Source organism: Medicago sativa, chromosome 5 (assembly GCF_051527215.1).
Source record: "Medicago sativa cultivar Bolivia chromosome 5, Bolivia_mono, whole genome shotgun sequence".
Lineage (NCBI taxonomy): Eukaryota > Viridiplantae > Streptophyta > Magnoliopsida > Fabales > Fabaceae > Medicago > Medicago sativa.
The window spans coordinates 77,627,584-77,640,206 of record NC_140753.1 but is presented as its reverse complement, the minus strand read 5'-3'; the positions used below and the strand labels follow the sequence as shown (position 1 = coordinate 77,640,206).

The following is a 12,623-nucleotide window of genomic DNA, read 5'->3' as shown; positions in this document are numbered from 1 at the left end:
GAAAAAAATAAAGATAAATGACCAAATTGTTACAAAAAAAAAAGAAGATAAAGGACCCCTAATGTAATCTTGCCTTAACTACATTTAGGTGTTCAATCGTAATTAATTTACACTACAAGACTGTCTTAGAACAATTAAAATTTCACATCAAATTTCTTTCATCTGAATGTCCTTAAAGTTATCGGTTACATTCATAAAATTTCTTCTTCCCATTTTGATTGTTCAATTTTGTCGCTCTAAACTGCCGCATTTTTCAATTTTCGTGAGAATCGTCGTCGTTCATTTGATTCCAAATATCGTGAGAATTACCGTTATTTTCAGAACCACGTCAAGTATGGTGAGTTGATTTTTCTTTTTGATTTGATTTTTCTTGGTTTTGAGGTAGTTAATTATAACAATTGAGTAAGTCATCCGTTATACTTTAAGGATTGCTAGAAGGTGTTGTCGCTGTGATGTTTTGGGAGTTTGCTAGCATTTTTTTTGGTTGCTGCTGAAATGGTTATGTCATGAGGCTTTTGTTCTTTTGTTTGGACTTAAAGGCTTTGACTGATAGTGAGGCAGGTCTATGCGTGTTAGCAGATTTTATTAGGTTGGCTGCTTAAATAAAAAAAAAAGTCACAATACCTGACGTGGTTCTAGAAACAACGACAATTCTCACTATAATTTGAAACTGCAGCAGTTTGGAACGACAAAATTGAACAATCAAAATGGGAATAAAATGAAAAAGAAACAAGAATTGATCAATAGGGAAGAATAAAGAAGAAATTTGAATGAAGGAGATGTTTTTGTTCTCACGTTCGGGGTTGTGGAATGGAAAAAAATTTATGAATGTAAGTGATGAATTTAAGGACATCTAGATGAAAGAAATTTGATGTAAAATTTTTATTTGTTATAAATCTTGTAGTGTAAATTAATTAAGATTGAACACCTTAATATAATTAAATAAAAGAGTAAATTACACTCTTCTCCCCTAAAAGATTCTTGAATTACACTCCCCTTCCCTCTCATGTTAAAATATACACTTCCCTCCCCCCTTATTCTAAACATATTAGAAAACATTTCATTCCCCTCCCTTAAGAGAAGCTTGAATTACATTCCTCTCTCTTCTTATGTTAAAATCTACACTTTACCTCCTCAATATTTTTTTTAATAATCTAGCAAAAAAAATAAAATAATCTAACACACTTAAAAAAAAAGTACTGCGGGTCTATTTTAACATAATCAAAATTTGAATACATATTTTTCGCTATTTTTTATTCACAATTACATTAACATAAAGTTTTAAACCCTATTATAAAATATGAAACAACCAAAAAATAAAATTACAATAATTACTAAATACAGTAAAATATGGTTATTTAAAAATTAGTTTTATACTATAAATTATAAACTTAATAGCAAAATATTTAAGTTTAATTACCATTGATATTTAAATTATAAAGAAATGAATTTATTTTTCTTAAATGGTGGTTCAAAATTAGTATATATCATAAAAATATTTATTTATGTTAAAATAGATTAAAGTGTAGTACATATTTAATTATTAAGGGAGAGAGTTGTAATTCAATCATCTTATAGGGAGAGGAGTGTAGATTTTATTTTTAAAGGGAGGGAAGTGTATATTTTAACATAAGAGAAGAGGGAAGTGTAATTTACTCTAAATAAAAATTAAAAGTATTAAAAGTTACCTTATGATTAAGATTAACTTTTTTATTTTTAGAAAAAATTGATTCATTTATTTCACATTTAATGTTGTCTATGCATAATATATTTTGATTGGTTGATATCATGAGAGCGTAATTACCCCCTAAACAAGAGAGGGTAACGTAGTTCTCACCTATTTTTACGTACAAAAAAATGTTTTTTACTACTGTGTTCGTTCTATTTAAGGTTGATATAAAAACAAAAAAAGTAGTTTGACTTTGAGGCTAATTATGATGTTAAGAAACACAAAAAAAAAAAAATGTGTTGAGTTTAATTTATAGAGTAAATGTACAAAATTTAATAACATGTTTACTTAAAAAAAATATATAGATTCATTCATTTTAGATTCATTCATTAAACGATGTTTGTAATCTATAATAAAAATATATACATCGTTAACAAAGACTCTTTCTAACCTTAATAAGTGTGTTCTATCTCATATAATATTGTTAATTTTCTCACATGAAACTTCACCAGGTTTACTTTTCTGCATATTAAATCTTTCTAAGATTCTATTAATGTAAGCCTTTTGAGATAATCCAAGCGTGTGACGCGATCTATCTCTATGAATCTCAATTCCTAAAACGAAAGAAGCCTCTCCAAGATCTTTCATGTCAAAAAATCTTGTCAGTGTCTGTTTTGTCTCACACAGTAAACCAAGATCATTGGAAGCCAACATTAGTTACACCTAAATTTACTTAAAAATTTATAATAATACCAAAATTGTCCTCTCCATGTGAATTTCTAAAACCCCTTTTTCATGATCATTCTGAACCCTCACCCTCTTTCACCCACAAACCACCATAGATGTACAATCAAGATCAAAGATTGAATCAACATCTTTTTTATTGAACCCACTTGGGTTGGCCTAGTGGCATTGGCTTGGGACCTGGGAGTATGCTCCTCCTCGAGGTTCAGGTTCGATTCTCCCTAGTGCCTTTAGCTTCTTAAAAAAAAACATCTTTTTTATTGATTGATACTCTATTCATAAAGGTTAGTGAATTTCATTATTGAAAAGTTTCTATTTTTTTTTTTTTGAAGGAAGAAAAGTTTCTATTTATTACTTGCTTGTTGTGTTTTTCTTGTTTTGATATGAGATCTACATTTGTTAACCGTAATTTGATTTTACGTATGTACAACTTATGTAGAGTGCGTGTGAACATATTTATACATACACACACATAAACTTAATTTATGTAATTTAGTTTATATTAACCAATGTAATACGTGAACTAATATACAGTGTTTGAGTGATTACGCGAGACCTATGATGAAAGAGTTTTGGATTAAATTGAAATTTTTATTTCAGCTAAAGTGTATATTGGTCATTCCAAGATGTAACTTGAGTTTTTTGAGGTGTGAGTAGTATCTATCGTTAATGAGATATGATAAGTTAGTAGTATATGAGATTATATTAACTAGTACACCATCTTAGACCGCTAGTTAAGAAAAACAAAAGTAGAAAATTTGACTATACAAGTTTTAATCAAAAAAAAAATTTACCTCAAAAAAAAAAGTTTTAATACTTTTTTTATTATATTAGTCTCCTTAAACAGTGTCATTGGCATTATATAATCTTAAAATAAAAAACTTATAATAAAGGAGGTACTAGTAAGTAATTCAAAAAAACTCTTCCCATTTAAGAAACACTTCACCGTTATGATTTAAACCGGATGATGCCGTTGATCAAAGGGTCCCACGTAAGACAACATTTCATTTTTCACATATAATCTCATGCCACGTCAGATACGACTTTGATACTTTCAAAGACAACAACAAACGACGGAGACACCAACCAACGTTTTTTTGAAATTGAAATTACAAAGGTTTCGGTTTCAGTTTTTAAAATCTCTGTTTTACCTTTTTTTTTTTTTTTTTTTATTTATGAAAACAAAAAACACAACGGGCATTAACACTCACTCACATTGAAACAAAACATTTAATATAAGCCTCTTAGTATGGTAAAATTTTGAATGCTCTGCTCATTATTCATTAAAACTCAGTCACGAGAACCTTGCTTCTTCAATTCTTGTCTCTCTTAGATTAGATCCCATCTCTTTACACTTTCTTTCACTTTCCCAGGTAAAGTATATATCTTTCTTGTAAGTAGATTACTCTGTAACACACACCAACACTTCTGATGTGTGTCCGACGACACGTTTCGGTGTTCGATACTGATGCATGTAATCATTTATTTCTTTAGAATTTTACCAATGTGTGAGGGCTTCATGGGTAGATTATTAATTCAAGCACTAAAGAAACTGCATTATTATTAATTTTGATTTTATAAAAGCATGCTTTCATTTTCAGAGTGGAAGAAATAATTAGAAATAGTATGCCTCAGGAGAGTAGCTTACTAAGCTCAATTTTCGCATCTCCATCATCAAAGAGAATATTGAATTTGAAGGGTTCAGTTTTTAACAACAGTGAAGTGAGTGAGGAGATCAATGATCATGAATTGGCTTACAGGAAAGCAGAGGAAGCAGGTTAGTAAATAAATTAGTAATACTGTGTAGTGTGTCATTGTATTTCCTACTTGTGTCACCTAATTCTTCCTATCTATGATTATGACTATTTTAGTTAACCTCTAACACTTATTCAGAAGTTTAGTCAAAATGGTGTGTGTTATAGTAAAATGTTGGTTAAAATTATAAAACTATTATAAGAAGAAATTACAAAAGTTGGTGAGAAATCAATTTCAAAATATGAAAAACAGAGATCAATTTGTAAATTTTCAAAATTTCAAGGGGCTATTTTGTAAATTTGATAACTCTTAGAGACTATATTATGTTGCGGATTTTACTCTCAACCAATTCAAAACTCTAAACAGAATCTTCATTCAGATTCTTATTTTGCTTACAACTTCATTCAGATTCTTTGCTTACATCAATTATTTCCACCATCTACATTTTCAAAAAATTACTTCATTCAAGTTGTTAGGACTTAGGATGTGTACTTTCAAACAACACTGTTAAACTTTTTACAGATGATACCATTTAAAAAATTATATTATATATTAAGGGTTTTTCTATAATGTCCAAATTTGCACATGTTAAGAAGTTTAAAATAGAAATTTTGTATTGGAGCTAGTACATTTTTAAATTAGTCTCAGTAGTAAAACCTAACTTAAAATTCGTTCTGTTACATAATATTTATTGCATTAACATAAATATATTTTATTTCATCTATGCTATATATATATATATATATATATATATATATATATATATATATATATATATATATTTATTTATTTATTTATTTTTTTATTTATTTTTTGTATATTATCTTACATTTATAAAATAGTGAGTTGATCCCACTTAGTGGGATAAGATTTGGTTGTTGTATATCTAAAATAGTGAACTTATATTGTTTTATTTTTGGTGCACTGAAATAGTAAACTTTTAGTACTTCATGAATGTATTTTATTTTATATTTTGAGAGTTTTTTACTCATGTTTTGAAAGTAAAAAATGACAAAAAATTTAAAGAGAAATTAACTCTAAATTATTGAGGCCTATAAATATATTTAAATATATGTTCTAATGTTCTATCATGAAATGAGATACCTTTATAATGTCCAAACCAAAATCTTTGTAATTTTTTTTAGAAAAACCGTTGCAAGCTTGAAATTACTTTTAAAATGGTACTTACTAAAATTTTGAAACTATATTGTTGTGTTTGCATCCATTGCAGCATCAAGGAGGAATGAAGCAGCAGAATGGCTTCGAGAAATGGACAATGTAGCTTCTTCATCACTCTCCAAACAACCCTCCGAAGAAGAGTTCTGCCTCGCTCTCCGCAATGGCCTCATTCTCTGCAACGTTCTCAACAAAATCAATCCGGGTGCTGTCCTCAAGGTGGTGGACAATCCACTCCCTGCTGTTCACACTCCTGATGGACTAGCACACTCTGCCATTCAGTATTTTGAGAACATGAAGAATTTTCTTGATGCCGTTAGGGATATGACCCTTTTGACCTTTGAAGCTTCTGATTTGGAAAAGGTTCGAATTTTGAATTCGTAGCGATGGTAAAATTTCCTTTGATATTCCATTCAATATGCTATGCTACTTTGTCTAAGTTTAGAGTTAGATATATGACATGGTTAGAGAGTAAGTTTAAATACTGGCTGAAATAATCTTTAGTCAAACTTTACTTGCCTCCTAACAAAACACACCATTTTAACAGGCCTATTTTCTCTAGAAACCATATTCGTGTCCAACACGTGCACGTGTCTACACTAACGAGACATAGACACATGTGGTTACATTCAATTATTTCCATTTTCATAAATTATCAGTTATAAGTGGGACAACTCTCACCATGACCTAGCTTTTGATATTTAGTTAGTCCTAAGTCCAAATTCTAAATTGTTATGAAAGTCTATCTTATCTGTTAGACCACTTGTCTAGTCCTGCAAGGTTCAGTCAGATGTTCAGCCGTGGGTGTGACGGGGTGAGTTGAGACTTTAGAGACTAATATTAGATAGTCATACTCATATGGTCCGAAGGGCAACTATCATATGAGCTAGTTTTTGGTGTTGAATTAGGACTAAGCCAAAATTATAAGAGTCTCAATTTCCACTTAATTTTCAAACTTTCTAATTTTTGAGGTTAGCGTTTGTTTCTGTGTGATTGTAGGGTGGTTCATCTAGTAAAGTTGTGGACTGCATTCTCTGTTTGAAAGGGTATTATGAATGGAAGCTATCAGGTGGAGTTGGGGTTTGGAGGTATGGAGGAACTGTCAGGATTACGTCTTTTCCCAAAGGAACTCCTTCTTCCTCTATATCGGGCAGTGAAAGTGCTGATGAGTCCCTTGATGAGTTTCAGTCCTCACAGTATCAACAGTTGCTTGAATTTCTTCATATGTCTCCAGAGGTCTCAATTGAAGAAACCAGAACTGCTAGTGCTCTGACTTTCTTGTTTGATCATTTTGGACTCAAACTTCTCCAGGCTTTCGTTAGAGAGACTGATGAGGCTGAAGATCTACCGCTCAATGCAATGGTCGGTAAGATCTTTTCCATTGTGCTATATTTTCGTCTTCTGTTCTTGTTTAAATCTACACTAGCTTTGTTGCTTGACTTCTATGATTACTAGGGGCATCGTTAAAAAAATGATTACACCGATTATTAAGCAAAAAATACTCTTACTTATATTATGAGCATATGAGATATAGGCTAATACCATCTGCATCAATATAGTATTATTTCAGTTTGAAAATCTAACTGAAGTTTATAAGACTGTGAAATTAGATTATTTTTTTTAAGAAATTGAATTCATGTGTAAAGGTTCGTGCAATCTTATTTGATTAGGTAAAATTTTGTAGGTTATTGATACATTTCTCAGCAAGATAGTAAGGGATTTCTCAACGTTACTTGTTTCTCAAGGCACTCAGGTACTTCAAAGTTAATGTAAAAGCACCTACACTTCGGTTGTTTTCCAACTTCACATATTAAAGTTGACTGTAGTTTAGTCTTTTCCTTTTCCTTCAAAAGATCATCTAAAGTATAGTTCTGAACAATTGTCTGCAGCTTGCATTTTTCCTCAAGAAAATATTGAAAGGCGATAGTGGCTGCCTCTCTAAGAGAGAATTCATGGAAGCTATCACATTATATCTTAATCAAAGAAGTAATTTGACGTCAAATGATTTATCTAAATTCTGTACTTGTGGGGGAAAACGTGATAGTACTCAGCATAGTGTCAATTATTCAGCCAAACAGGCTGAAATAATTGATGCTCAGCAGAAACAACTTGAGGTATATTAGTGCAAAATTGTATCTACAGCTGCTTTATCATGAGAGATTAGATTAGCACCACACACTCAAATGATATTTTTCTTGCTCTAGGGAATGAAGCACTTGTTGGCGGAGATAAAAAAGGAAGTCAAACAGATTCAATTTGAATGGGACCAAGAATTGAGCAGGCTCGGTAAGGATCTAAGAATCACTTTTCCATGAGAAATTACCTCCATGCAAATAAAATGTTTTTATGAAATATTCTTTCAAAACATTGACTTGAGTTTTATATATGTAATTCTTAGAGAATCATATAAAGAGCCTTGAAGTAACCTCCTCTTCCTACCACAAAGTTTTAGAAGAGAACCGCTCTCTTTACAATCAAGTGATAGACCTCAAAGGTACGTAAGAATAAGAATCTAAACACTTTTTTAATAATCTACTTCCATGATTTATGTATATTTATAAGCATTTTGTCTTACAGGATCCATTAGGGTCTATTGTAGAGTGAGGCCTTTCTTACCAGGGCAATCAAATGGACAATCTACAGTCGATTATATAGGAGAAAATGGAAACATAATGATTGTGAATCCCCTTAAGCAGGGAAAAGATGCTAGAAAAGTATTTTCATTCAATAAGGTCTTCCCAACAAATGCCACACAAGGTATTTTTTTATTTTTGACATATTATTCCAAAATGTAATACTTTGTTCTACTTGTTTCTTATCATACTGTGAAGTATGTGTTACAAATATTTTTTATTTTTTTTAAAAATATGGAACTTACAACCTTATTTGAAGCTTTTTATGACGATATTTTTTTCTTCTACAGAACAAATATATGTTGATACTCAGCCATTGGTCAGATCTGTTTTAGATGGTTATAATGCATGCATCTTTGCATATGGACAAACTGGCTCAGGGAAAACCTACACAATGGTAATGTTATAGCCATCTATTAATGTTATAGAGTCTATCACATAATAATGTCACATTAATCAATCATTCACTTCAATCAGAGTAATTCCAATCGATTGAATCAACAGCTTTCTTATACTAGTTGCGAACCAGTGGAACCACATACTTGCTCAAGTTCAATATATTTCTGTGGTGCACTTTATGGACGTATGAAATCAAGAATATACCATATGATTTCTTATAGTACAGAATTCTACTTACCTAGTTTGTACTTTGGTTTGGAGACATTTCTACTGAAAAAGGAGACGAATTTTAACCAACCTTTATTGAATGTTTTCATCGAACACCTTAACTGGACAGCTTATACTCAGAAATTTGCATTTAATACGTTTTCAGCAGCACAATGAGTGTACTATTTATGGAACTCAGAAATCAAGAATATACCATATGTTTTCATTTGCATTAAATAATATTTCAAGGTAATTAACTGGATTTTCTGCTTGTATAGAGTGGTCCAGATTTTATGACTGAAGAGACATGGGGTGTAAACTATAGGGCTTTGCGTGACTTATTTCATATATCAAAGGAAAGATCAGATGCAATAAAATATGAAGTTGGCGTCCAGATGATTGAAATATACAATGAACAAGTGAGAGATTTACTAGTCAGTGATGGCTCTAACAGAAGATATCCTTCACAAGACCATATTTGCTGTATTTATTTTATTTCACTTTATCTATATAAACATCAAATTCTTTAATTTTTGGTTCATTTCCTTGACAATATATACATTAGAAATACGAAACAACTCTCAATTGAATGGTCTGAATGTGCCTGATGCATGTTTGGTTCCGGTTAGTTGTACTCAAGATGTTCTTGATTTAATGAAAATTGGTCAGAGGAATCGTGCTGTTGGTGCAACCGCTCTAAATGAGCGAAGCAGTCGATCTCATAGGTAAAATATCTTCCTCACTGTTGCAGATAGATGGCTACGCAAACCATAATTAAACATATTTAACTGTTGGTGCTACCTATAATTGCAGTGTGTTGACAGTTCACGTCAGAGGAATGGACTTAATTTCTAATTCAGTTTTGAAGGGTTGTCTCCATCTTGTGGATTTGGCTGGAAGTGAGAGAGTGGAGAAATCTGAGGCTGTTGGCGAGAGACTAAAGGAGGCTCAACATATTAACAAATCACTGTCTGCACTTGGCGATGTTATCTCTGCTTTGGCACAGAAGAGTCAACATATTCCTTACAGAAATAGCAAGCTTACACAAGTTTTACAAGATTCATTAGGTAACCATAATATCTGAATATTGATATTTAATATATTTGGATAAAAATAACTTGATAAGATCATGTGGGAACGTAGCGATTTTCTATTAAATAACAACATTGTCTGTGTTTTCTTCATATTAATAGGTGGCCATGCAAAAACTTTGATGTTTGTTCATATAAATCCTGAAATCAATGCTCTTGGGGAGACAATTAGCACATTGAAGTTTGCTGAGAGGGTTGCATCCATTGAACTTGGGGCTGCTAAATCTAATAAAGAAACCGGTGAAATCCGAGAGCTCAAGGAAGAGGTTTGTTTTTCTACCATACTACTAACTAATGCAATTTTCTATACAACTCTGCCAATATTATACCAGTTTGAACATTTTATAGATATCAAATATCAAATCGGCATTGGAGAGGAAAGAAACTGAACTGGAGCAATGGAAAACTGGAAATGCACGGAATGTCACGGAATCTCAGAAACCAAGAGCTGTTTCACCTTTCCGTATGCCCAAATATAGTACCAGTGGCAGCATCAAGCCTGAAAATAGTCAAAGATCCATGGATGATAGAAGCTCTGAGGTTATTGAATGCGCACACAACCATTTATAATACATTTTTGTTTAAAGTAATACTTGGCTAATATGTCATACTAACTATGAAGCGCTGACACAGACACAAACACCAGACACGACACTTGCATGTAGACACCGGTAATAGTTTAAGAAAATGAAATGAAAGTAATCATGTGTAACTTCACACGTCAGACAGTGAAACGTGTCAGATACCAGACACACCATCTCTTTGAAGTGTTGGTTCTATATAGCATACTGAAGTTCTTACTTTGCATTTTCTAAATTGAAATTATATTTTCAGGCTAAAAATTATTCTTCGGGTAAACAAAGAAGGCCAAGATTTCCCTCAACATTTATGGACAAGGATTCCATACCAAAAATGTCTCTTTTGTCTGAAGAAAAGTCAGTGAGTACAGGGAGGGGCAGATCACCATCACCTCCAATTAGGAGATCACTATCTACTGATAGAGGTTCTGTCATTAAAAGCAAGACCAAAATCGACAATCTAGAAAACCAACCAATTTCGAAGCATCCATTTCCAGCTAGAACAGCGCCAGTAAATAAACCTCTTGTCACGATGACAATGACACCACAAGAGCCGGTGAAGCACGATTTCGTTTATGAACCTCTCTTTAACGCCCAGAAAGTTAGCTTCAGGAAAGTTCATCAAGAACACGAAGAGCAACAGGTCAAACAACCATTTGCGGCAGTAAGACAAAGTGGTGTTAGGAATAGCAAAGCTGATAGTAAGGTCAAGGCAAAACATCATCAACGATCGCCCTTTAGGATTCAAAAGACCGATTTAATACCTAAATCGATTCCTGACATGGATATTGCTAGTGAAATCGTGGAGGCGGCTCAAAAGTGTGATTATTCTGAGCCAGAAAATGACTTTACTCTTATGGAGTCTGCAGTGAATGGTGTATTAAGTGTTAAAAAGATGCGTCACAACATCTCAAGGAATTCTCAGAACCATGAATCAAGGTATGGCTAAAAGAACCACTGAAATTTTCTACTCTTAGTTTTATCTTTGGAAACCATAAATAAGCATTTATTTTGGTCACATGCAGAAGAATTATGCAAGAAGCTGAACCATTGTCTGCTAGTAAAGTTGAAAACAAACCTCTAAATGTTCAAGGCCGCAATCTTAAGGAAGGAACCAATACATCTATGCATGAATTTAAAAGAAGCCGGTCAACACCACGAGGAAAGTTTTTTGTATTATAATGAAGATTTCAGGTTAATATATATATTTTTTAATTTATATAATGTATTGATGTGCATGTTGAAGTACCACCTCACATGATTTTCTTATAGACTTTGAGGCCTTAAGATCAGTTTGTGTGATCTTTATCTATTTTGTGTTTTGTCATGCTCCTTTGTAATTTAAAATGGTATCTATTATACTTCTGAAATCATGAAGTGTTGTTCTATAGGACACAATATTTTTTGTTAAGGTTTATTTTTTGTATTCCTTGAACTAAACTACCCATTAAATAGTTTAATTGGTCTTATTTTATGACAAACACATGCTTGAGTGTTAAACAAATTTGTAAAATAATATATGATATGTTTAGAAGTCATTTTTAGATTATTTTTACAATTTCTCTCAAGATAACTTGTAGAAACAGTTTATGTTGTGCCTATTCAAGGTTTAGTGCATTTCTTCTTTTGATTTGATTGTATAAAGTTTATAAACAACTTATATATAAATTCATATTCATATGATAAACATGTTAGCTCATAAGGGGTGTCTGAATCTTGAGGGATCATCACAATCGGTTAAGAGCAATCACACAACTGGTTTGGACATGAAACATGTTATTCGACTAATCTATTTTCATCGGATATGAAACTGCTTTATTGTTGACATACCTACCAACAAAATATTTATTGAATTAGTAATTAATTATCAAACCCCCTTTGGTCATTTCTATGATAGTTGAGTTACCAAGGGGCTTATTTTGAAGTCCCTAATATTAACTTGTTCATAACAGGTTTTACAGTTAGTTTATTATTATTTTTTTTTGGCAATAAACAGACGTAAATTGTCATATGCGAATATATAGTAACAAGTATTTATAACACCCTATATTTAAATCTCAAAATAACATCTCGACTAGCACCTTGCTAGCTTTCTTCTAAACGTGACATTTACTATAATTAGTAGCTTTGCGACTCGCTTTTATTTTCAACTTAAGAACAATAACCTATTAATAGATAACAACAATAAAAAGAAGAAACTAATGTTGTTGGCACCTCATTAACATCCTCGGCATATATTTTATTCCTCATAACGATTCTTAGTTTTCACATATTTCAGAATGTTACAGCTATTATGTTGCATATCGTTTCTTTACAATGCTATTGATTTATAATTCAATCCCTGATCAACAACTCCTTTCTAGTTTTTCTT

At 31.8% G+C, this 12,623-nt stretch overlaps 1 protein-coding gene across 1 annotated transcript; it reads left to right on the top strand.

The window, feature by feature from the left end:
* The first annotated feature begins 3,675 nt into the window (after nucleotides 1–3,675).
* LOC146925276 (kinesin-like protein KIN-14F) lies at nucleotides 3,676–11,733 on the top strand. Its single transcript, XM_085710240.1, has 16 exons — nucleotides 3,676–4,190; nucleotides 5,400–5,707; nucleotides 6,344–6,706; nucleotides 7,029–7,097; nucleotides 7,234–7,458; nucleotides 7,549–7,630; nucleotides 7,743–7,838; nucleotides 7,922–8,101; nucleotides 8,268–8,374; nucleotides 8,862–9,042; nucleotides 9,146–9,308; nucleotides 9,397–9,650; nucleotides 9,777–9,940; nucleotides 10,023–10,214; nucleotides 10,509–11,191; nucleotides 11,278–11,733. Exons 1-16 carry the CDS (start codon nucleotides 4,040–4,042, stop codon nucleotides 11,432–11,434), a joined length of 3,375 nt encoding a protein of 1,124 aa, XP_085566366.1. The 5' UTR covers nucleotides 3,676–4,039; the 3' UTR covers nucleotides 11,435–11,733.
* The last annotated feature ends 890 nt before the right edge of the window (nucleotides 11,734–12,623 follow it).

What these genes read in the sequence shown, in the direction of transcription:
- LOC146925276 (XM_085710240.1), top strand. Translation starts at nt 4,040, where the DNA reads ATGCCTCAGGAGAGTAGCTTACTAAGCTCAATTTTCGCATCTCCATCA. An exon ending in TCAAGTGATAGACCTCAAAG is followed by an intron (nt 7,839 to 7,921) that starts GTACGTAAGAAT and finishes TTTGTCTTACAG; the next exon opens with GATCCATTAGGGTCTATTGT. An exon ending in CAGGGAAAACCTACACAATG is followed by an intron (nt 8,375 to 8,861) that starts GTAATGTTATAG and finishes CTGCTTGTATAG; the next exon opens with AGTGGTCCAGATTTTATGAC.